The sequence below is a fragment of the Aptenodytes patagonicus genome, chromosome 15, assembly GCF_965638725.1.
Source record: "Aptenodytes patagonicus chromosome 15, bAptPat1.pri.cur, whole genome shotgun sequence".
Classification (NCBI taxonomy): domain Eukaryota; kingdom Metazoa; phylum Chordata; class Aves; order Sphenisciformes; family Spheniscidae; genus Aptenodytes; species Aptenodytes patagonicus.
Genome location: NC_134963.1, coordinates 4,341,654 through 4,368,215, shown reverse-complemented (window position 1 = coordinate 4,368,215; position 26,562 = coordinate 4,341,654). Strand labels below are relative to the sequence as shown.

At 43.0% G+C, this 26,562-nt stretch overlaps 1 protein-coding gene across 2 annotated transcripts in view; it reads right to left on the bottom strand.

Annotated features, from left to right (window-relative positions):
* Positions 1–349: 349 nt before the first annotated feature.
* The window catches only part of TMEM132D (transmembrane protein 132D), a 264,071-nt gene continuing 237,858 nt past the window's right edge, over positions 350–26,562 (bottom strand). For both annotated transcript variants that reach the window (XM_076352935.1, XM_076352936.1), the window contains 4 exons: positions 9,318–9,523; positions 7,900–8,173; positions 6,122–6,313; positions 350–3,221 (listed from right to left, as the gene is read on the bottom strand). In XM_076352935.1, coding sequence (XP_076209050.1) covers positions 2,040–3,221; positions 6,122–6,313; positions 7,900–8,173; positions 9,318–9,523 — 1,854 coding nt within the window. In that variant the 3' untranslated portion in view covers positions 350–2,039. The remainder of the gene's footprint in view (positions 3,222–6,121; positions 6,314–7,899; positions 8,174–9,317; positions 9,524–26,562) is intronic.

Sequence of the window (26,562 nt, the reverse complement as noted above, 5' to 3'; positions counted from 1 at the left end):
TTTTAAAATTGTCTTCAGAGGCATTTAGCCAAATGTGGATCTTCCCAATAGCACCGAAATCAGAAACTCACATACCAGGCTTTCAGGCTAGAAATATGCATGTGAATTTATTTGCAGATAGTTTCAAATCTTGGGTGACTTGGTGCAAATACATTTGTAGCATAACATGTTGTTGATGTTATATCTTCTCCCCCCAACATTGCACAATGTAAAACTTTGTGACTAGATTGTGCCAAGAGCCTTAATTCACCATTTCATCGAAGGACAAGTCTCCATATTGCTGCCAGTCTCTTTTAGGGTAAACGTTCTGACAGTGAAAGGAAAGAGGCGTTCAGAATAGGAAAAAAGATGAAGCCACTAAAATGCAAATTTTATTCACAGTTGGCATGTTTATAAATATATATAATATTACATTCTTACAATCTACAGTACATTCTAAATATAGAGGGATTCAATCTAAGTGTTTGTGGGAGGGTGGGTGTGTATTAAACTGAGCAACCTAGATTCAGTGACAGAAAGAGACTTAATAATAAAAGGAGGGCAAGGACTCACTCTGGAAAATAAAGGAAAACTTGAAATATAAGCTGGATTTTAGTTAGTGCTTTGGCACTTTGCCACTGGTTGTTGGAGACTGCTTTTGGACCTCACAAAAAATGTCATGGTTTTAGGGCTGGAGGGCACATCGAATTCAAAGGGTAATCACTGAAATCCTACCATATGTACACATCCTTATCAGAGGAAAACAAAAGATAATCATCACCTCTGGGAGAAGTAAATGTTATCTACCGAGTTTAGCTGTTCAGGTTTCAATGTTGAATGTGCAGCTGTGACCTGCGTGTGCCCTCTAAACGTGCTGAGCAGGGGTCTAAAGAAGCATGAGCAGAAGGAACCGAACAACCTGAGCTCTCCCAGGGAAAGGGATGGACAAAGAGGCAGTTGCTGTTGGCGTCTGAGTTCAGCACAAGTTACACTTGCCCAAGAGACAGTGGCCAACTTTGGTAAATGACAGCATGTAAAGCAAGTACCAGTGTGGTACCAACAGTGTCTGTGCTTGGCAAGAGCACACCGTGGAGAAGCGAGTGTGCATGGAAGGGAAGGAAGAAACCACATGCTTCCAAAGTTGACTGATGCTCGTAAGTGCCCTCAGGATACCAGATGGGGAGCGCTCCAGGGAAATGGCTGGGAATACAAATTTAAAACAGGACAATCAAATAAAGTGGCCTTTTAAAAATAGCTTGTTCTCTCAAACTTTCCAAAACAGACCTTCCTTTATATGAGTGATATTCTGAGCATAGATTATATCTTCTCCTATTTTACAAATTAAGAAATACTGAAAATTGGCTGGCAAAGTTTATTACCTTGGCTTCTACTTAAAAAGACAGTTTCAGTTTTAACTGTATACGTGTATCCATTCTCAGTGCTTGGGAGGCAAACATGCTGGTTTGTAAACAGCCCAGTTACTCCTTTTTCCCCTCCAGATTCTTTGGAAACTCATGACTTTTCAGCTCTGGGAGCTGCTTTGCTCACAGTCTTGGTTTTGTCAGCTTTAAATTAATGTTCTTGGATGGATATTCTCTGCATGTGGCTTGAATGACATGCTCTCTTCATGGATCTATTTATTCTGAGACCAATTTTTTGCTTTTAACCAAAGCTTGCAATATTGAACAGTAGAGCTGTACGAACTTTGTAATATCCAAACTGCACTGGAGTTTGTTATATTTATTGATTTTCTGGGAAAGCTCAGAGAATGAGACCGTATTATTTTGCTAAATTTTTTTTCATGTTACCATGCGTCAAAAAACCACACACATCTCTCACTTCCATCTCTGAGCACAAAGACTTGAATTTTAAGAGCTGTCCAGGATCTCTGCTCTCCCAGCTGCTTTTGGGTGGCTTCTTGGGGCTCCATTGAGTTATTATCCACCAGCTGATTCTTGTTATCAATACAACATTTTGCCCCACTACCCAAAATTAAAGGCAGAAGGTGAGTGAAAAACAAACGAACGAACAAACCAAACAAAAAAGTCTTTTGTGTCTCATTACGCATTTTCATGTAATCTCTCCATATAGTTTTTAAGTTCTTTGCACTCCTCCAGGTCCATATCCTGGCAGACCCATTTAATGTCATCCTCACTGCTCATCAAGACTGAGTTGACAGTTGGACACCCATCATCAGAGGAGATGGTGGTAAAGGTGGTAAATTTAACCCGTTTCCTCTTAGAGGTAGGAGAAGTAGTTGGTTCACTTTTCTGTTCTTTCCCTTCAGTGAATGTGGACTCAGTAGACCTGAAAGATTGTCCATTAATATTTTTGGCGGCATTTGTGTTGAGGAGATATTTGCTCTCTTCATAATCTACTCCTCTGTCAATAGCTGTGATATGTTCATCTTGTTGGGATGAGAAATTTATGTGATTCTCCAGAAGTTCTGTCCTGTTGCTCAGCCCAACCCAGTCATGAGAGTGGCTCATGCCTTCTTGCTCTTCAAAGGGAACTTGCTTGTTTCTGTACTTCAAAGCAAAAGTGACACAATTGATAAGGAAGACCAGAATTGCCAGGCAAAAGACTCCCAGAAGAGCATACATTCCGATCTCCAGATCGCTGAGTCCCCTAGGGGTCTGGACTAGGTCATTCTCTTCCAAGTCTCCATTGTTTCTTGGCAGATCCACCTGTGCAGGGAAGCTCGTGAAGTCTATCGGGATGTTCTGCAGATGACTGTCATCATCCAGGAGGCTTTCTCTGCCTTCTTTTTTACTTAAAACAGACCTTTGAGTGGTGGTCCCTTTGCCTTGCTCGTGGCCCATTGAGGAGCTGTAATACTGGCCATCTAGCCCAGCTCTTCCCTGCAGAGCGGTTTTCTGGCGCCGGTCACTGGCATGATTTTCTAGGTGGACACCAGCACCCCTGTGTTTACTGTCACTGATGTTGGGGTTGGCATCGCTCTGCCCAAACTTGACTTTAATGCTACCACTTCCAACAGCTAGGATGCTCTTTCTTTTGGATTTCTGGCATGATTCACTGATCACCATCTCCACCTTCACCAGTGTCCCCTGGCCTTCTGTCTCAGCAGCAATCACAGGCCACTTGAATTTGGGGTCATAGTGAATGGAGACCACCTTCTCATCCAGAGATGTAGCTGACAAGGAGAAGTCTTTGGAGTCATAAATATCCAGGGGCATGACAGATCCATCGCTGAACTGGATCCAGCAGCTGATGGCTGCTTCCTGTAATATATAAAACAAATATACGCACACTCAGAATAAACATCGAGGGAAATATGTTTTGTGCTGGTCTATTCCCTCCTCCTCACAAGATCCATACACCATTTATAACCAGAAAAGAAATAAAAAGGGAGAGCAATAAAATTAATATCTTGCCAAGATGTGAAGAGAAATACTAGTTCAAAACACTCATTGATAACAAGATTTGTTTCCCCAAAGGTGCTTAAAGGAGCTGTATCCCCTGGGCTCTGCAGAATCTACTTCAGCACTGTAACAAATTGCATGTCAGAAAGCATTACCAGTGACTGAGATCATTTACTGTTGTATATTTAAATGAAAAAAAACCCAACGTTATTTCTAAACTGCTTAAAATACAAAGTCTTCTCTTGTTACACACAACGCATGTTAAAAAATACCTCATATAGCAAGTAGGTCCATACATGGCTCCATACCTTCAGTCCTTGATTTTTGTCTCTCAAATAAGCATTTTGTACAAGCAGAGGAAACCAATCAGTTGCTTCTTTAGGAAATGGCTGGGGTAATTTTCATGCTTGTTAGCAATTAAAAGCAAGACAATAATGAAGTTTAATCTCGTGTCACAGCAATGCAGATTGCACACTTCAGGGTGCATGGAGGCTTACTGAATGTAAATGGATCAGACCTGAGTACTAATTCTGTACTTGCACATGTGTATTGGTGCAGCATTCCTGGGAACCTTGACTTTTGGTTTCTAACTTGAAACATTTTAAAGTATTCTTAGATTTCAGAAAACACATGCTCACCCATTTCTGAAAATCAGGTCCTCTAAGGACTCTCAAATGGCTACCGAAAATTGTCGTGCTACCTGAAAAAAATCTTGGCATTCACACATCAATTATTTACAGACAAAATTCAGATTGCTCCCCTGGAATCTAACACCTGCGTCTGATGGCCTGACTTGCTCTGTTTTGGCTGGGATATTTGTACCTTATTAGACACTGGAGAATCCACACCAGAAAGACTCCTGGCTTGACGAGTGGATTCTTTGGTGTCTAAAATGAGGTGAGCTCTTGTCTGGTAAGAGTTGGGATCACCCTGCTCTGAGAGAGTGCCCGACAGACAGACAAACACCCAACCAACAGATTAATAACCGTACTTGCGGAAAGCGTGATTATAAAAGTCTCGTTTCTTTAAATAAGCGGTTTTTCAAACAGACGGTATTTACATTCTAACTCAACATATATACAGAGAATAAATATGTATCGTTATCTTTTAAATTGTTTCTAGCACATAGTCATTCACCTGTTCAGATCACAGAGAATAAGCCTCCAGTCCTTTGGGATTGTGTCGTGCATAATCTACTGGCCTGATTCTGAAATCCTCACAGCCATAAAGCTCCTCACGCTTCAATGGGAGATTTGCTTCTGTCTCTATTTCAGGACAGAGCCCTAAGACTTTGCTGACACTGTCATAAATCCTGGCTTTGTGTTTATTAATCTTTGGATGTTTCTTGAAGGCCGCATAGAATTTATGTCATCAACTCTCATCTTCCCACTGTGTTGCTTAAACCTGCATAATCATTTAATAATTTTGCATTGCTTTGCTTATAGGGATCGTGCTCTGAAAATCATGTGCTAAGCAATGGAAGGAATCAGATGCCTTTCAAAAGGGAGTCGGTCCTTCAAGGGTGGAAGGTGCACGCCTTCCTCACTGGTTTAATACTGATCCAACGTTGTTCTGTCTGTCGCCCTGCATCCAGAGAGGGACTCATCTAGACTCCGCTTCTGGGAACTGAAATGTCAGTGCTGGGCAGCAAATTGGGACTAAATGCCATCAACCCCAGCTTTTGGGCTGATTTCAAGGTAGTTTGTTTAACTCCCCATGTCAGCAATGGATTAGCTCACTGGCCTTATTTCTAGCTGCCTGGCACTGATTTCTTAACTCCTGGAATACTACGGGAGCCTGATTTTTATCACCCTATAAAGACAGCAGTTCTGCATTATTTCTTATCCTGCATCCCAAGGATAAGACCCTATGATGAATTAAAGCATCTCAACAGTTGGCCAGATTTCAAACGTGCATGCCATGATCATTTACCTTTAAAGGTCAGAACATGTTTAAGCGTTAAGAGCCCAGTGCATCCTTGACGTAAATCCCAGACTGATGGATTTGGGTTGAAAAAAAAGTTTAAATTTCAAATGTAGACAGAAGCACAAGGACAAATATCAAGCAGGGACTGACAGGGACATGGCAAAGTCCAAAAGCCCTTGGTAACTGTTGGTTCCCTAATATAGGGACTAAGAATAACAGGGAAACAAAAATTGGTTTATGAAATCATGAATCAGGAAATGAGTCAATGATGCTGATTCATATTCTAGTAATGAATCAGAATGAAAGGGATGTTCCACAACTTCTTAAAATGCTCACAGAAAGCTAACTGAAGGAAGAAGAGTTTAGCACTATGCAAAACAGTTTCTCATTTAAAGATGTGCTTAAAGGGTTGATTTGGTTGCCTGTGGTGGGAGGCTGAACTTGGCAACCTAGCTGGCAACATCTCCTCTGATCTAGTAGGTGCCGGATGGGACAGAAAGGGAGTGTTTGTCTGTGTGCGCACGCGTAAAGGGACTTCCGTTGCTTAATTACAACATATCATTGAGTTGTATGTGTTATTTATGGGATGCAGCCACGACAGATGGAGTATGCCTGCCTGTTGACTGGGGTTGTGTAGACATAGTGCCATTTTTGTGAGATCTTTGGGTTTTTGTTAGGGCACCTGGTGGCCTTCAGAAAAAAGCGCCCATCAGGAAAATGTTTTATTAGCATATTATTAATCAAAATCTGCTCGATTCCATCAGCTTGTAATGTGGGGTATAGTGAATCAGAGCGGTGTCCTTCCACAACACAGTACATGTGGGCAACAGTACCTGCTTTGGAGATTGGAGCAGCTCTTGTGCTACTGCAGTAGCAAAGATGGCCTTATTGCTTCCTGGACTGAGCTGCAGAGAAAGTGACAATCCAGTTACCAGCTGCACTCCCAGGTCAGTTATTGTCACCTTCTCATCCAGAACTGTCACTGTCTTCTCAGCCAAGATAGCATCTGAAAGGGGGGACAATATCTGAAAAGAAAAATCAAAGTTAGCCACAGCCATTTTGCGTAGCACCAAGCAAAATAGCTACAATGGAGCTACTGTAATACAGATAAGTAATATTTATGTTAATGGGCAGAATTACTCTTAGCAGACAGACACTATTACAATATGATTAAAAAATGACTAGTCACATTTTATAACTCTTCTGCAATAATAGGGTGCTTATAACATCTTTTACCAATGTAATTCTCATCAGCTAAGCCATTCACCTCTGTGCTATGCTAACCGCATCTGTTTTAGATATATTAGGTATTTGTAAATGTAATCTTTACGTGAAATGCAATTGTTTCATTAATGATTGTGTTTTTAGGTAGCATATATACAATGCAATCTGTAGATTTATATAAAATCCATAGAATAAATGGCATTTATTTCTATCCTATAGAAAGAAAGCTAATGTATTGCTACAATAAACACTCATGGTACTGTATACAAAACTGACAGAGAAAACTTGTCTTGGTTAAAAAAATGTGCATGGAGGTCAGTGCACTGATACATGACATCCAAAGATGCTCGTTAGCAAGCAAGTTGAATTTAATGGTCCATATAGGGTACAGAGCATTTTGGAAGCAGTTTATAAGAGGTATTCTTTAAATATAACTTGCTCTCAGCTTTTTTCCCTTGGATTTTTCTTTTCACAGTTTTATGTGCATTTGTTGGAGCATTGTAAGTCCCAGAGCTTTGGAAAGTCATTCAGAAAATCTTTACAGGTTTTGCAGAAAGTCAAAATCTCAAATCCCATTTCTCCAGCCCTGACAACCCGTGTTATCGACAGGTGTGGTTGTTATTTTCTGGTTTGACAGTTTGGGATGATGAGCATGTTTGGAGAGCTAGATTTTTTTTTCCTGTGCCAGTGCTTGTTAACATGTTTTCTACTTTGTAGTATCACTGGATTAACCTCCTTTTTTTTTTTTCCTCTTTTGTTCTCAGACCCCATTTTCTAGGCCAGTTTTTCTCTGCATGGCAGGAAGAACTATATGTGAAAAGCTGCCAGTGACACAATGCCTAGGTTTAGGTGAGTTATTTCAGAGTGGGGACACTGAGGCGCTTTACCCTTTGCTCTGTCAGTGTAGGCTTTGAGAAGATGGAGCTGTTTCACCAGCTGCATGCCTCGTGACAGTCCGTATACTGGCTCCAGGTTCAAAACCAGCCTCAGACAAAAATAATCAGAAACAGCCTCCAAGTACACAGGTTGGGCTAAATTTACTAAAAGTGCATTCTACATACTTTGGGGCACAAGATAAGAAGAGAAAACCATCTCTTCTGTGTCTTCCAGCCCTTGCTGCAATTCTCATAGAATCATAGAACAGTTTGGGTTGGAAGGGACCTCTACAGCTCATCTAGTCCAACCCCCCTGCCGTGGGCAGGGACATCTTCAACTAGATCAGGTTGCTCAGAGCCCCGTCCAACCTGGCCTTGAATGTTTCCAGGGAAAATTCATGGCTTCAATTTCTGTTGCTAATGCAAGAAGCTGCTGTACACCTGACGAGTACTTCAGTTCCCAAGGTGGTGGGTTAATGGAGGAAAAGGAGTAAGTAATTATTTTTCCCTACCTGAATTGTCGTCATTCCAAGCTCCTGCCCAATCAAAACCTGTCCATCCTGCAGCTTAGCGATTCTTGGCTCCTCCACCTGCATGAAGTCACTCACCAGGTCGGTAATGTCAATCTGCCAGTCAGAACCCAGCAAATAGCTCAGCTGGCCGCCGGGGTCTGAGGCTTCAGCTACAAACTGTGTGAGGACTCGCACCATTGCATGTTGGTACTGAAGGGTGCAGCCTCTTCCCTTACGTTCGTCCTCTTCTTCATCATCGCTGTCCCTGGCTGGTCTGGTAAGATACCAAGAATCAAAAATTAATTGAAACTGGTGCTGGGAGAGCTTGCAACAGGAGAGCTATTGCTGACATGAGACTGCAGCCTAGTTGCTGGAACATGGGGCCTTTGCCCCCTTCCATTGCTCTGCTGAAGCTGTTTCCTTCAGTGCATTTCTGAAATCCGTCAGGCTCCCCCACCTTTTATCCTGTTTCCCTTGTTCATAACTGAGACCTCCAGGCTGCCTACGTCTTCAAAACAGTTGCTAGAATCACCATCTGGCCTGCTAGCTTCGCTACCACATTGTCCTCTCCAAATGTCTCTCATTATTTCCCATGTTAAGTCCTTACTTTCAGGACCTTCACACTTTTTCTGGATCTTCCCATAAACATCTTCGTGTTGCCATGGAAATTTCCCCTGTCTGCACCTACATACACATCCCTTCCTGTGTGGCATGCAGGTTGAAGTCACATCTCCATCAAAATCCCCATCTCTTTGCTGCGATATTAACAGAAACATGGTGATAAATGATGTCTCCGTAGGTAGGTGGGAATAGCAAGTACCTACTTTATCAATTTGTTCTTCTGGTTCTTAATAACACTGACAACAGATACAAACCGTCGAGATCTGCTTACATCCACCCTCTGCCCTGTCATTCACGTGCCACTGACCTGCGGGCACAGATAGTATCTTTAAAGCCTTAGTGTATCAGTGTCCTGACTTCGGGACACTGATCAGGGCTGCTGGCCCCTACAGTGATATGAAACAAGAAGGTTCTAATTGTGACCATTAACAATGAATTAATTAACGGGCAGGGCCTGTGAACCAGGCTGGAGACTGACCAGCCTTGCCAGAGCGGGTCCTTGCTGATGTCTTCCTGCTGCCCCCGTGACTGATCCTGCCTAACTTGACCAACTGGCTTTTTTCATCTCAGTCACTAGCGCTATAAAAGGAAATTGATATCCAGTGTAGGATCGTGCAACCTGCAGTTTCCATTTCCCTCATAAGTCCAGTGCAGGAGCCTGTTGAATAGGTGTCTGGTGACCTTCAAATTTACACCGGAATTGCATTAAGGCCAAATGAGCATGTTCAGATCCGCTGGCCGTGACAGGTCTTTGGCAAGTGCACAGCGCAGAATGAACATCCTCTAATGAAACCTACCTCTTATTAGAGATGATGGGGACTCTCCATCCCTTAATCTGATTTAGTTCTGTGTCAGAGACCTCTATCTGCAGCGGGAGACGAGGAACCCAGACTGTCATTTCTAAAGGGGCACTGAGATGCTGGTAAGTAAAATTAACTATGACATTCACTTTGCCTTTCATTTCCTTCCCATTGACAAAGACGTAGTCACATCTGTCAGAAACCTGAAAAAAGGAGAAAGAAAAAAAAAATTAATGAGTCTCTTCACAAATTATAAAGTACACCACATGCTGGGAAAGTGAGTGGGAGGAAGAGAAAGGATATAGGTTTAAACTGGCTCCAAGTTCAGAGGACAACTAGGAATAACAAGAAAGGTGCCTGGCGTGCCCTTAATAGCCTATATAATTTGGCATCATTTTAACAGGCAGGCTTTTTCTGCTATAAACATCTCCAGTATAATCTAGTTAAAGGAACAGCTTCTTTCTGTCCTTAATTCCCACTCCAACACTAGGATAGTCCTAGTATAATGGCGCCGAGAGAGGATTCTTCTCTTCTCCCCAAAGCTCAGTCAGACTCTACCATCCTCCTCCTCTACTTCGTGTGCAGTCTGAGGAATATCACATACCCGCGGGGAGGAACAGGCAACTGCCTGTATACAGAATTCAGTGTGGACAAATTTCTCTAGTCAACCCCAAATTGGGACAAAGGGTTCTTCAGGAGTCCCGTCACAGGTGCCAGGGCATGGGGTGGTCACATCATCCAAAACCTAATCACAGGGAAGAGCTCACTGATGCCCAGTGGCGTTCACTGGGGCCAAACAGCTTCATCTCTGCTGCAAGCTTGACGAAAACTGCACAATGTTCTGCTCAAGCTAGTCTTGATGTCACTTTATTTATTACCTGCAGCTCTGGACATCAATATTGCTGAGAGTTACTAAATCTCACTCAAGCGATTTAGCAGCTATTGCAAGGATCTAGGTGAGCTGACAGGACCGGTTCATTACAGCTAGTTAAAATACATGAGTAAATGTACACATCAAATAATTTATTAACTACCATTTTACCGTGCTGATGATCTGAAGGAGTGATCTATTAAAACCCTGAACTCTTTTCACAATCCATTACCAGCCAGACCTTCTATTCCATTCTGTAGATGTATTCAATATTTCTGACTCCAGAATGCATAGTCTCATCCTCATCTGAATTTAATGCCATTTTCTACTTTTCTGTTTAAATGCTAAATGAATTTAAATTGTATTTAAATATCACCAGCTTTTGTAGGATAATTTGCATTCCTAATATTATTATCTTTAAACAACAACAACCCCCCTTACAGACAGATCCATAGCAAATCCATTTCCATCCTTGCCTGTCTGAGCCTAGGTAACATATCAAAAAAGGTTATCGTGTGTCTTGCAATGCCTCTCTTGCAAGCAATGTCTGTTGTAAGGTCAAAATCTTATAGTTGCTGTTGGTTTCAGCAGAAAAATGAGGAGTTTATTTACAGGCAGAATTCTGTTTTTCAGGATATTCTCATGTTGGCATGTTTTACAGTAGCTCTTAATGGCTCCTGTCAGGATCCAGTCTCACTGTGCTGCACAGCAAGAAAACGTAGTTGCTGTCAAAAAAGCCTCAAAGCTTGGGAGTATGCAATGCAGGGGAAGGACCTCACAGCAGGCAGCTGAGCACAAAGTCCTGGCTCCAGCTGCGCCTGTGTCACTAAGGTAATACCCACTTCATCGTAACGCTGAACCAAACTGGCCTGAGCTGAGGAAGATGAGACTCTGCAAAACTCCAGGAGAAGCTTCATGTGAGCCTGCAGAAATGGCTACAGGGAAGGCTGGAGGCATAAGCACATTCCCCTTCTGGGAGCAGCATGTCTGGGCGGCAGCAAGAGAGAAGACATTATTCTTGCATCCTTGCAGAAGACTCACTAATGTAAGTGTAGTATTTTCAGGGCAAGAACTACATCATACAACCTACAACATCTAATAGCCAGTCGGACAGGCGGGAAGTCAGAAAACCTTCAGGCAGTGCCTGGTACACGTGCTCCTTCTCCCACCCCATGGGGTACCTTGTTTCCGCAAGTGGAATTCATCTATTCCTTGCTGGCACTACACTTATCCCCGTTGCCTTTTTGTATTTTAAGTGCTGTTCTCAAACCAGACAACTCTCCTGTGCGCTAATAAGCTCTGTCTGCTGCTTTCTACCTTTCCTCTTTTCCCTGGGATGCCAGTGAGAAGAAAAACTGGCGGAGTCTCAAAGTGCTGATTCCCACCTGAGAGGCAACAGACCAAAGCTGAAGACAAGGTGGCCCCAAGGAAAACATTCTGCCTGGGAGCCGATTGCCCTGAGGTCCTTCACTTGTCTTTGTGCTCTTCAGGCTGGGCCACACGTACAAGTGTGGCCTGAAGACAAGGCTTTTCTTTAGTAGGGCATAGGTCCAGGTAATAGCTTTCCACGTGACTTCCTCACCACCTCTGCTTCCAGCTAGCAACACCTCATGTTCGTGAATCTTAGCTAATTAACACATTAGGCAATTAAATGCCTTCAGGGGTGATCAACCTAGGACTGAAACCATTTCCTAGTGATTTAAGGTAACAGGTAAACTTCTGTGCCTCGCAGCACAGAAATCATAGTTGAGGGACGTTTCCAAACCACCGCAGTGTCCTCTGCAGAGCAGAGCGCTGAGCCCCTGGAGCCCTGCTCCCCAGCAGACCTCTCCTGCCTCCCCCTGCATATCCTCTGCTCCGCACTTGCAGCAGGGCTTCTGGCAGGGGACCTGCCAAACATCCCTCCGCCGGAGTAAGGTTTCCCTGTCTGAGCGGTGGCTTTTGAAGCACACCTAGATAGCACAGGTGGGATTTTGCTGCTGTTTTTATTGGTCTGTGTGTGTCTGAAGAGCAGTTCAGCACACAGAAGCTGGAACAAGGCTGAGGCTCTCCCAGGCAATAGAGGTAACTGCTGGATTATGCTAGTAAGAGATGGGAATCAGACTCTCAGATTTTAAATTCGTTAATGCTCAAGCAATAGCAAGAGAAAGAAAATTTGGCAGGCGAACAGACCTCAGTTCCAACTTTATCAGGGGTTATTACAGAAAGGAGAGTTAAAATAAGAATCCATCCCTAAAAAGCTACTATCTGAATGATTAAATAAATACCAGGACCTTGTGCTTTCAAGGTTATGATTTATAAAACAAACTGATGGTCAGAAAAAGAATGACTAGGCTTGGGATACTTGCTTTCTCCTGTTTCCCTTTCTGTAAGTGAAGACGGCAACAACTATGAGCTCATTCAGTTCCCAGCCAGCCCTTCACTGTTTGAATGAATAAGCATCACTGTTCTGCTGCAGCTTGCATGCAGTCCTAACAGAGCAACATCAAAACACGGTGCAAAGTACAGTACATTTTCATAAATGAGGCCAGGACATTCAGAAACAGGTCATCAATAGAAAGGCAGATTAGCCATGCCCGTGTTACTACAGACACATCCGAACCATTCATCTTCCAGCACAAGAGAAAGACCAAAAAGATGTAGAGAAAGAAGAAAAATCGAGCTTCTCTGTCTCTTTTGAGACAGAGTTTTCTAAACTGTTTGTTGTAAATGAGCGACTATTTTGTGAAATGAGTTTGATGGGACTCAGCTGAGCCTCTGCAGGACAAATATGCACATGAGTGAAGACCCATCAAACGCAGCTCAGCAGCTGGCAGCCTCCGGGCAGTCCCCGCGGCTGACACAGGCAGAGGGAGCGACCAGGTGCCCCCTCGCACGGCTTCTCCACGTTAATGTTGATGGGGGCAGCACGGAGAAGCTTCTGCTGCCACTGCCTTTTCTGAACCTGCATGTCTCCTTTTCAATTCCTCAGTCTGTCAAGCAGCTCCTTTTCTTTAGCATTAATTCATATAAACAGCCTTTAACTACCAAGCCTCCTTCCTGGACTACAGGTCTTGCTTTACACGCCTCGCCACACACAACAGAAATGGCTGTGGTTCAAGTTTATTAAACGCATGAATGGAGCGACTGCACGTACCCTCGGATATGTGTGCGTGAGTGCGCGAATGAAAGGGAGGGTCTGTACTAAATCAGCTAACAGCTTCCCGACCGTTAGTTACTAAGGGGATTATGAGGCTGCAAAAGCTTTGTCCCAAACCAGACAGATTTCAGAAAACTATTAAACACATTATAAAATGCAATAGGAACTACAAAGGGGCTGGAGCAAGGTGGGCGATTTGCAGGGAAAACCAACTTGTTTTCTTTCCAAAATCCAGGGACTCCCACCCATATCTCCTTTTCTCCTGCCTTTGAGTTTTGGTATCTCAGGGATGGCGACTCCAGTTTTCAGTAAGGGTGACAAGGGCTCAAGAGGGAAAGAGCAGATTTTCTTTTACTGCTAATGTACTGCTGGAATACATCTCTCTCTCGTAGCCACTGTAATTCAAGGACATTATAATGCCATTAAACCCTTCTGGTGCTGTGCTCCCTTGCTAAAGCCTTTCTGGGCTTTATGTCACAGGAGCTTTTCACACAACTACGCTGAGCTGCCTTCCATTAATTAAGGGAGGCTGTACTTAGTGCTCACAAGATGCTCCAAAAATTCTCTCAGTACAGGGGACTTTTATCTCTTGAGGGAACTGGGGTTTGAATGGCTTTTTTGGGCATGAACTTGGTAGGTTATAAAAGTGCTTTGGGTTTTGTTTGGCTCCTGCAGCTCCACCTCTTTTTCTTACACCAGTGAACAACTAAGACAGCTTCCTCTGAGTCACACACGTATCTAATCTCCGTGTGCCAGGGCAGCAGAGGTCAGAGGTCCCTTATTGCCAGCACAGCACAGAATTAGGAATTAGATTTCTAAATGCGCCATGCACATACCAAACATGTGGCTTCTGGCAAGCTGGATGTCGAGTTCAATCATCAGTGCTACAAAATGTGCAAAGTGGAATATTTCAAATGTGCTCAGCACTGCGTTTAATTCAAACCCCCAGTCCTATTGCCAGAAATGGGAATTGAGTTAAGTCACCGCTGCTTCCTACCACAGAATCCTCGCTGTAAATACGCATTCCTCAGCCCCATGTGCAGCTCTGTACATTGGGTACCCCAAAACTGTGCCCAAAAGTCAGCTGGGAGCCTCGCAACTGTGAAAGTGATGCCGCTGTGTCACTTTAACACAGGACTGTTTCCTTGGCGAACAAATATTGACCAGCAAAGGAGGGGGATATTGCCGGTCCAAGGCACTTCTTTTTTCTGTTTACTTAAAAAGCCTGTTTGTGTTATTTGAAAAGAAGTCAGCACTCTCCTTCAAAACACCCCATATTCTGTATGCTCTTCAGGTGTGATCACAAGCAAGGGAAATCAGTTTTTATTAATTTCTCTTATTTTATTTCACAGTTTGCAAGACTCTCTGTGGAAGAAAACACTAAGCCCTCTGAAGCCTTGTAGCAGCAGGACTTCAGCCAGCCTGGGAAAAACACAGAAAGAAGCAATAAGGCCCCTCACAAATCACACGTGATCCCTATCACACTGACCTCCTGCATCCAGTTCTCTGGTGAAAATTGTTCCCATCCCTTTCCTAAAAGGATTTTACTGCTTTTCCCATTAGCCTTTTGCAGAAGCTGTCTATGGCAGATACAAATTTGTGTGGCTGACTATTCCTTTGGTCCCATAAACTCTGGTTTGGGCTGAATAGAATCCAAAGATCTACTGGGAGGGAGGGAAAGGGGAATGTACATCATAACTCCCAGAAGAGGTACCCAGCATTTCCCCATTAGCTCTCAGAAGTAGCTGTAACAGTCTTTCCCCACCTCATTATCATTATTAAATTCCCATGGGATAGCGGTAAAACCCTCACAGGAAACTGCTTTTCTGCTATAGTAATTCTGTTGGAACTCTTACAAAGTCACAGCTAATAAGTCTTTGAAAATAAGATGTACCTAGAGCAGTTCTGGTTTAGGCATTTTAAGGGTGGCCAATTAGGAAAGTAAGTCAATATAAAATCTGTTTTTCGGAAACACTCTGGGACACTGTCCCCAGTCCATGCTTCTGTAAGTGATCCTTCCCCCATACAAGCACTCTCCGTTTATAATATACACTTCAAACACAGCCCTGCCACCTTGGCAAGCTCACGGGATCTCTTCTGATTTAGCACTGCACACATTTTCCTTGGTCTGCCAGCATAAATGGCGATATTTAGTAATGTAAGTTATGTTAATGAGTTCTGCCTAAATCATTCCTGTCAGAAGAAGAATGGGGGAGTCTCTTATAACCATTAAAAATGAATGAGGAGGGAAATAAATAAGCAAAAGCAGCTCATTTGAGCTATAAAAGACTCCAGAACACAAGCTGTGTATCAAGGTACAAAAGGATGAGGCCATTATTAGCTCTATAAGTCACTTATAAATGACTCAGGGGAGGCGGAGTCACCTTTAATCACCCGCTCTTAACCCACGGTGTTGGAGTGAGATTCGTTACTATGATAACTGAATCCAGCCTGAAATTATGCAAGGCAGAGATAAATGACTATAATGAAGAAGCAGCACGGGGTGTAGATCAGCCCTAAACCCACTACACGTCTAGAGAAGGGGCCTGTCCTAGTCTGGGATTCTGTGAGGACCCTGAGGGTAAGAAATGACTGTCCTCAGATCCGATGGCAGCAGCAGGTCTGTTAACCACCCTGGATGCTGCTGGAATTCGGAACAACCACTGAACAGCTGCTCTTGAGGAATAATTAAAACACCTCTTGTGTTGCAGAGAAGAGAGATTTTTTTTTTTCTGGAAAGAAACAGTAACGGCAAATGGATATCACATCAAGTTTAGGGATGTTCTTCCTGTTCCTCAGTTACTCAGTGACTTGCACGTTCAGCAGGGTAAACGTCCCAAGCCAGGCTGCTCTACAGCTGCCGAAAGAAGGACTTGGCTTGAACCCTAGCAATTGGATTCCAGACAGATTTTAAATCTAGCATCACCTTGACAGCTTTCCCCATTTGGGGGGGATTTACACTGCATAAGGTCTTCTTAACTTTAAATATTTTGAATTTTGACTGTGAGTACTGAAACATCTGCCAAAATCTGAAAATACCCTTTCAAAGTTGGTAAATGATGAGCTGTGTTCACAAGGCTTCATACCTCGTCATTCCTTTTATATCTGGTTCTCCGCTCTGTGCAGTGAGGTTGTGCCTTTTTTAGAGGAGGTGTCAAGCGGCACATCTGAACTCTTCAGATTCAGAAAAAACAGAGGGTGCTTTGAACTTTGAAGGTCCACACCTTCAAAGTGTCCACACTTCTCTGCAGTGGTTTTCCTATTGCAGCATGACACCAAAAACTACTGCAATTCACAACTGTATCTGCTTTTTTACCCAGGGACAAACACCTTCCGTAGTTTCTAAAGGTCTTAAGAACTTGCTTCTTGCCAGGCACCTCCGTAGTGTCATGATGGAAGCACACCTAGCACTGCTCCAGAGGAAGCTCAGCTGTAAATAGATATTAGCAGAGACTTGGACAAATGAAAAATGTTTTTTACTGCACTAATCCACCTGAAGCACATTAATTTCTAAGATTTTTTGTCGTTTGTTCTATAGCTTTGTGGCAAACATCAATATATTACCCCCAGCAAAATATACCTGAGTGAAATATGCAATGGCACATTTTAAAAGGACTTACAATTCTGGGTAAAATCCAGTTCTAGCTGCAAGTTTAATACTTCCCTTTGTGAACGTTATGGGTCTGACACAATGTTTGCAGTGTGTTGGTGTAACTAACTGAAAAATCCCCTCATTAAAAGTCTCTCCTCAGGAATCACCTTTTGGTTTTTTAAATCAAGATTTGACATGTAAGATTTTGGTGGATTTTTCCCTTCAATGTTGCTTTTGCACCCATTTCCACTACTTAGAACAGTCAAATTTATCTCTATGCAGTGGATTTGCACAGAATCTATACGTTTTTCAAGGACAGAGTGAGAGAAGGACAGGTGACACGCAGTCATTTGTGGACACCTTACGGAGCCCCCGTACACGCCGTCCTCACCCATGTTTCAGTACCTGCCTAAGGGCTACCTGCAGTCTGTAAAGAGCATCTTCCCTGTCCTCACTCAGCCACTGTGCTCAGGACAGCCAGGAGCCACCTGAGGGTGATGCGTTCCCGGTGCTGAGCGGCCCCTTTCCCACGGGACTGGCGGTAGAGCTGCCTGGAGGATGGATGCTTCATTTCAGAAGGGCTTTCAAGACACCTACATTTGGTTTCATTTTTGGGTCATGAAATTCAGTTTCATTTCAATTTCAAATGATTAAAATTATGTAAAAATACCGTAACATCAAGGAAAAAGTTATTTTAAAATGAAAAATCAAAACATTTCACTTTGGAAATGTCAAAACAAGATGTTTCTTTGACACAACAGGAACCCGCTAGCATCCTTTTCTTCCTTTTTCTGTCAGAGATGAAATTCCAGGGAAATTAGCATAATTTCATGAAGCTGTTTTACAGAACTACAAATTCTGACAGAATATATTCTGCCAAATTTTCCCGAATAAGCTGTAATCAACTGGGGCCACAAATCAAAACAAAACCACCACAATGAAACTCTGCTCAATTAAAATCCAATCACATGAAATCTGGAGTACCTTTAGTGCAACAAATAGAGCTAGTCTCATTTGCAGAAAGGAACGTAAAGGCACAGAACAACCTTTCCGAAAGTCTGGGATTAATTCCCAGCTCCATCACACACTTCTTAGATGACTGTGTGTAATTTATTGAGATCCATACTCTCAAGGATATTGAAGTGTTAACTCCCACTGAACTGAAGGGGAGCTTGGTGGTTAAATCTCTTTAAGAATCTGGGCTTTAATCTCCCTTTGATGTATTTGTAAAATGAGGATACTATCCCCTTGTTTACAGGGATTTTGCAAAGCTTAATCTATAAGAAACAAGAAAGAGCTCAGGTGCTGGGGTTACACAAGTACATCTTTCTGTTGCTTAAAATTTATCTGTAGTTAGAGGACAGTCCCTCACTTTTTCCACCCGCACCAGCAGTCGATCACAGCCACACCGAGGGCACGATACAGTTCTGTGGGATGTGGCGTAGGGTGAAACCGTGTCCCTGGCAAGCAGGCGGTGTGAAGAGAATCAAATGGCTTCGTTCACTCCTGCTGCTCTCCGCTCCTTTTGCCGCTATGGCCATCCCTCATTTGCTGTTGGCTAGGCTGCAATTCCTGCTTTCCAGCTGGAAAAGGAAGGTGGCGACTTCCTGCCCACCTGCTGCTCTTGATACTCAGCGAGCAGCGATCCTGCCAGCACAGGATAAGCAAAAGAATGAGGCGGCTTCGGTGTCTGCTCCTCTAAATCAGCAGGACACGGGAATGTCAGCACTGCCACGTAGGAGAGCTTTAGACAGGCAAGTACTGTCTGACGACTAGCCAGAGAGCTGCTGGACTCAACCCACCACCTCGCGCTTTAGACTTTAGAAGCCACAATTGTTTGTAATGAATGTGACAACACTTTCTTGCCTATGTTAATTAAGTTACATCTTTCTATTTCTCTCTTGATCTGAAAACCACATGCACTCTGTATCGCTCACTGCAGTCATCCAAGTAAAGTGGGAGAAGAACAATAAACAAAACCCCAGGCTTTTTATTACTAAACTGAGAATGGCATTTCTCCCCTCTTTCCAGTAAAGCTTAAAGAGGAGCAATAGCAATAGAACAACTTTGCTTCACACTCATGAAAAGAAAGGAGACACACAGGCTGCTTGTTTGTCTCCGGGTAATAAATACCTGACTTCAGGTGAAGAAGAGCCGATGAAAAATGTGACAAATTGGATGGACTAAACGCTGAAACAAAACTGCGTTGTAAAGGGGACGGTCAGTCTTCTGGATTTGTCAGATCCAGTCAGTGAAGCAATGCTGGGGAGAGGAAGGTAATCGAGATGCACACAGCCTGAAATAGCCTGTTCTAAGGGCCGCTCACACTGTATGTGAGACACCCCCCCCCCCCCCTTTGGGAGCAGCTGAGAGGAAAATGGGCAGAACTGCGTGCAGTATGGATCTGACCGAATATACAGGAAGGCAAAGTGTTTCAGATAACTCCTATATTCTCCCAGGGCAGCTGAAGGACCTTAGGAGATGCTGAATCTCCCCAAATGCAAAAAGGGCAGGCGAAGCAGCGCTGGCAGTGCCAGTGCAGAGCAGTCCCACTGCTGCCTGGCTCTCCCAGCACGCCGGGGCTGGAGTGCTCCTGACAGCACACCGACACGCTGATTTCAGACCCAGACTGGGAAACTAAACAACCAGCAGCATTAACCTCCAGTCAGTAACTTTGATTTTGCCTATAATTATCATGACAGTATAACTAGGTGTGCAAAGCATCTAATTGTCATATCCAGGATGCTTCATACTTCCCTTGCCTATAGGAAACTAAAATCTCTGCCAATTCCTTTCTGTTCCACAGGCGATCCAGCATGCAATTCAGCTGAAGGCATCAAATTTTTTTCGTTGTATTTCTTTCATTCACAGACGGCCAAAAATATTTCTATTGGCTACCATAATACTTACTGATTTTACACTGCTTTGTACTATATTAAGCAACAAATCTATATTCGGACGAATTTACCAGGTATGTGCTTCATGCCCTCATATGCTGACCACAGAAAGTACACGTGTCATTCGCAGTTGCCTACTAGAACAACAAACATATAGGTGGAAGACCGATGCTAAAAGAAATGTTGTACTTGAATGCTGGCTGTTCTATACAAAAGCAAGAGGTCCTTTTAAGGAAAGAATTCCCTGCATGAAAAAGAGGTTTCTCATCTGTGCCACCCAGGGAGAGTGCAGTCTCCCAAAATGTCCCTCCTTACTGCAGCAAGCTGTGGGCTTGTCCCGCCACAGAGACCAAGGCTCATCCTTGTCTCATAAGCTGGAGATGTGCTGGTAGCACAGCTGGACTATAACACCGACTGTTTACTAAGTCTTTCCCTAATTGGGGAATTCCCAAATGAACACCGCTCTGAACTCTCCCTCCCTGTTTGGGGTGAGCGTACCAGGGATCCACCACTGAGGATCCCACATCTTGGTTTGCTGCGGCCTTGCCACGGGTTACTCCTCAGCGAGGCATGGTTTCTGCAATGTGGAGATCATTTCCCTTTGATAATCACCAAATCCAAACACTTCCTCCTAAAAATGTTTCATTAACATATTGTAGCAGCCCTTTATAGTCACAGAGGAGATGAGACCCCTGATACCCAGCTAGTGATGTTCCCTTCATAAAGCTCTTATGACATCTAACAAAGGCAGGAAAACAGGCTTTTATTTACTGTTTGAGACAAAGGGCTGAATCACACAGAGATCAAATCACATGCCTAAGGCTTCACAGAACATTTGTGACCCAGCCAAGAAATGAATCCCAAAATCGCAGGGCTCCCATACCACAGTGCCCTGTTACTCAAAACCAGGGCAGACCCTGGTCTCACACCCCGGAGTTCCCTTGACCCCTCTACCTGTGGGAGCACCGCGCTTTTGCTATTGGCACACGCGCTGCTGCCACCCTCGTGGCTTCTTGTGGCTTCACTAGCCGTGGTACCTTTTTTCATTTTGGGGTGATACCCATGCAGTATAATCGCATGGGCAGATGTAGGGATTGGACTCTCTGAATGTCTGCAATATTTGCATAGTACAGTATTTCCATTGGCTATGTTGAGTTTTCTTTTTTGGCACTGCCATCACATATATTACAATTATGTTAACAAGCCTGTCTTTCTAAAGAACTCCTATTTTTCCTCTTCGTTACCCTGAGACACACTTCCAGTCATTTCTCATCTAACCTTACCAGGTCATTTTTGATATATTGTACAAGTGCAAAGGAGAGCTCTACTTCACAAGGAAATTCAAGTGACTCTTACATATATGCTGCTTTTGAGGGCGTAGGTGGGATGGAAGTGAAACATGCATGATGTGCTGAGTAGCGTGCATTGCAGCTCCTCCGCACGCCCTGCTGCACAGACAGTGTAAGATCCCACGGCTAGGCAAGCTATGTGATTTAGCTCCCCTATTTCAGATTGAGCTCCTAACTTGGGAGGTCCCTAGCTCAATTCTCAAAGTGCCAGCCAAGATGACGGTTGTTACAAATAGGTCTTTTAAACAACCCCCGAACAGAAATCCCTACCTCTCCAGCTGACTAGCTTCTGTCCTGAAATGTGAGCACTAAAGGCCATTGAAGTCACTGTCCACCGACAAAAAAGTCATATAATATTCTGAGATTTGTATGTTACTCAGAACTGAGAACATAGTGTGATTCAACATTGCTTCCAATTAAATTTATTTTTTCTCTGTTAGAAAAAATAAGATCCTCTTTTAAAGGGTTTCATAATTTTATGGAAAATGACTAAAAAACTAAAAAACAAATAAAATATAAAAATTCTTTTGCATCAACTAATGCAAAAGAAATTACCACCCTTATTGTGGCTTTAAGCATGACTACTATGAAACTTGCTGTTGGTTTGGTCCAGTAAAGAGAGAGAAATAGAGAAGCCAGCTTAAAATACATTTTCTTTAAGGCTATAAGAGAAATGTAAATCCTTATAGACCATTTTGGACTTCTAAACTAGTTAGAAAAAGGCACTGGGCTGATATATTCTCTGCCTCCTTGGAATCACTCATCTTTCATCTCCATCACTGCATTGCAGACTGGAAGCATTGCTATTTTTTTGACAACATTCTCATTTTTCCACCTTCCAAGAAATCTCTAGACAGGGATTGTCAGTTCTAATTATGTCGCTCGTGCTGCAGCGACAGGTGGTTACCGAAGACTCAGCAACGACACTTTGACTTTTGCAAACGGATTATATAGTTTGGCCCGTGTTCTTGACAAAAACAGCCATAAAGGAGGGAAGACAGGAGAGTGGTGAAGGCAGTCACATGGAACCAGGAAGACCTGGTTATGTTGCCTCCTCCGCCAAGCCTTCCCAAATGCACGTGTGCAAGGAGCACCTGGGCTGACTACGGACACGCCAATCCTCAAGCTGGGTGAGCTATGGAGATTTACAACGTATCTAACCAGTTGAGCACTGAAAGCAATAGAGTTATGTTTGAGTGGTGCTGTGCCAACATAAATTAGCTCCATACCTTCCTCCACAGAGTACAGCATTGGGTAGACTCACTAGCTTGGGCATCTCTGTGCCATAGGCCATGGCATGCCACAGGCATCACAGGCATGTCACGTGTCTAGCCCTCCAGCAACAAATTGGATTGGATGTTCAAGGTTCCAGTTTTTAGTAGAGACATTTTCCATCCATTAAGTGGAGACAATAGCATTTGTCCCACTTCATTCGACAACCTTAATGTTTGGAGCATTAAGGATGCAATATTTCTGCCCAAGGATTTAATCCAAACCTCAGACTTTTCTTTGACTCTGGTAAGCTTTGATCCTACCCTAAAGAGCCAGCACTTCTGCTCTCAAACAAGAAGTGTCCTGTCCTTCTAATTTCTTTCCAGAGAGTAATGGGTTATACATAAATTTTAACTGGGGACACCACCGAGAACCGATCTGACCTAAGTGAAGTATGAGATCAGACCTCCACAGACTTAAAGGAGGTGAGGGCCACACAGGAGAAATGAATGAAAAGACCCTGCAGTGAGAAGAGATTGCCAAGATGAAAGGAGAGGAGTTTGAACTCTTCAGTGCTCTCAGACTTCAGTGTCCCACAAGCACAGATCTGCAGGCAACTCCTTGAGTTAAGCCATGTCTCAGCTGGTACTTAATAGAACAATGACCAAATGCTGCTGAAATTACTTGCGTAACTTAGACACCATCCTGAGCAAGGGCACTGCATTTCAGTCACTCCAACACAGGGAAAAGGAGATGAAATATGTTTAGCAATGGCAGGCTTTAGAAGTTAGAGGTACAAGGACAAAGAGATTTCCATCTTGGTAATAGGACGACTTCAAAGAGTCTTAAAGATTCAGTCCTCTTTCTGATACTGAGTTTGCACAGGCAAAGTCTAGTTCTATTCCTCTGGCAAGCGTTCAGATAGCCAACATTACCACTTAGAAGAAAAAGGAAAAATCTGTTGCAATATACACACACTCACGCATGCATGCCAGGCTCTGGAAAGTTGGCCAACACCTTGCAGTGACTGGAGAAAAATAATGCAACAGCAAAGCACAAAAACTTTCTGAGAGACCTATGCCTTTTTAAGCCAAAAATCACTTGCAGAGAAGCATATATAAGCAGGATTGTGCTCCAACAGCAGAGCAGCAGCCATAATACACAAGTGCGAGATGAAAGCTGGCGTCAGCCAACATGGACAGGCTGAAATGCCATAGAATGTTTTCCAAACTACACTCGCTGTAGAAGTGACTGCAAAGTTTGTATTGGAACGGAAGAGAGCATCCTTTCCCGCTGGAGTTGTGGGCTAGGATGCTGAGCAACAAGGGGATTTCTGTCCTCACTTGACCCACTAACACAACCTTCTCTTTCTCCAGTTGCCTATTTCTGGACAACTGAAGATAAATGAGTTTCCACGCTGGACTACAAAATGGCAAATAGCTGTGAGCTCATCACCCCTCACATTGGTAAGTTGTGACACACGGAGGTCAGACTGTGACCATGTTTGCATGAGTTGCAGCAGATTGGCATGGCTGGAGGGCTCACTGCCCGATGCACTTGTTTTTAACAAACTCCTCTCTGCAGCTTGCTTGTTATCAACCAAGCTCCAGGCAGGGCTGTCTGTCCTTTCCCCCCTCTGCTAGGTACATGCTCTCTTTGCACTCATTTAAGGAAGATGTCAAGCTCTCAATGCCTGTTGGTTTCCTTTTAATGGGGAAACAGCAATGAATCAAGGGGGGTGTGTGTGTGTGTGTGCACATGCGCGCATGCACAGGTACGGAAGGCCAAAGCTGGGAACAGGACAGGAGTGATCCTGGCATTCCCAAGTATTCCACAGACTGGGTAGCAGCGCTGTTTCTGTCAGGCTTAAAGGAAAATATCATCATCATTCTAACATGCCTCCCACCACCTGCAAACGCCGCTGCTACTAATGCTTACCTTTCATTTTGCATCTCTAAACAAGCTCCTTGCGGTGGAGCTGAGCTAAACCCAGGCTCCTCCAGCATCTCTCTGGGGACAGAAATAATCCAAAACCACTTGCTCCCCACCATGAACAAAGGTCATTATTTTGACAAATTAGTTAAATCTCTCTCAGTCAGCAACAATGACCCTGAATTATTCAGCATGCATCTGTCTTTTTCCCTTACAAAAATGGCCTGTAAAGCAATAAGTGTATTTCACTTGAACCACTTCTTAAAGATGTAAGACAGTTTGGGTTTACTCCAACACCCCTTGAAGTCAATGGGAGTCTTTCATTTAATTTTCATTTAATTAATTTCATTAAATTTGCAGATGATGCCAAGCTGGGAGGGGTTGCAAGTACTTTGGAGAACAGGATTAGAATTCAAAATGATCTTGATAGTGTAGAACATTGTCTGAAATAAATAGATGCAATTCAAGAAAGGTAAGAGCAAAGTATAAAGTTGGATAGAAACAATGAAGTACAGGATGGGGAAAGATTGGCCTGGTGACAGCAGTGAAGAAAAGGATGTGAGCTAGAGAGGATCAGAAACTCTCCAACTGTAGGGATCACTGAGGACTGGAAGATGGCAGAATTACCATCTGCAGTAATTTTTAAGATCTGCTTAGACAAATGACTGTCAGGAATGTTTTCCATAGCTGGACATATTGTTCCTTTCAGCTCAGTTTGAAGATTTCAGTGATTTTTAAGCCATATATTCAGATATGTAACGCACAACTTCTCCTGTCTGTGCGTATTATCTACAAGAAATGTGCGTTTTCTGGGTAAAAAGGGAAACAAGTATTTAATCTTTGTTCCTCAGGTTCAATATTGATCACAAAAGAAAAAGCATGTCCTGTTGTACTGGAAAATATATTTTGCACACTAACAGACAGAACAATGCAACCCATGTGAAAGCCACTACTTAAAGCTCTTCTGAACTTCTAGACAGGAGACAAAAGCAGACTGCAGCGTTCAGCACCCTTTCTGATGACCTGGAGTGAACTGAAGTCTTTGTAGCAACATAATTTATGTTGCTAGAACGCAATTAAATAAATTTGCAGTGCACAAAGTAAATGTTATTTCATACTTTCTTCTCTCCTTATAAGGGGTGATAAAATGCTAACTATATTATTCTCACCTGTATTTATAGCAATAACAACGATAATTTACGTTACTTCGTGAAGTGTTCTGATGCGCAAGACAAGCCATTGCCTGAAAATTGATTGCATTTCATTAAATCAAGAAAATTCAAGGAAAAAACATATTAAAAAGATGAGAGCATAGGCATCCTGTTTTCCTCATAAACCTAAACAAAGGCCTGATTTAGGACCAGTTAAATTACTGTGGATCAATACTGTTTCATTTCCATGTCTCTGTCTTTGCGCAGTCTAATAAAGTAATAACAACAATGGTGATGATGATAAACATTTTATATTTGAGCTATTCCTATTATCTAAGCGTCTCAGCATTTTGCAAAAACACTCCCAACAACACTTTGTAAAGCGCATCATAGTGAAGTCTCAGTGTTTATGACATAAATGTATGTCTGTGTGTGCATTTTTTCATACAAATACGTATTTATATAGTATAGATATTATTATCCTCATTGTGCAAATGAGGGAATGAAATATTTACGTAGCTTCCCCATGGTCACAAAGTGCTGGCGAATGCTATCTGCAAATGCTATCTGGGGCTAGAAATGAAGTCTCATTACTCTAAGGTTTGAGAATAATCAACCAAACCACGAAAATAGCCATACTTAGCATAAATAGGAAAGCCAGGCCAGAAACTATTTCCTCTCACAGGCATACTCTAGAAAAATTTATGAAACAAAACACACGCTCATGGAATGGATAGAAGTCCAGGTGAGGACTGAAGAGAGACAGTTTCTACTTCATCTCTGCCATCTGACCTCATAAAAGGTTTTGTTTTCTGCTCATTTCGTTTATTCATTAATGTTTTTATTCATAGCTGTTCAGGTTGTCACAGGACAGTCTCTGATAGGGAACTGCAGTTCCTGGTCATCGAGACTCGGTGCTGTTGGGAGATGTAGGTGCTATCGTAATATAAATGTACTGAAAGAGACAGTAATAAACATGGTAAGAGAAATGTCTGTCTTGTGTCTGTGGCTCTTACAATGCAGAAGACAACAGGCCAGACATAGAGGATTTAGGCTACAATGCGCTTGGGGCTAATAGTCAGCAAAGCAAAGACAGTTC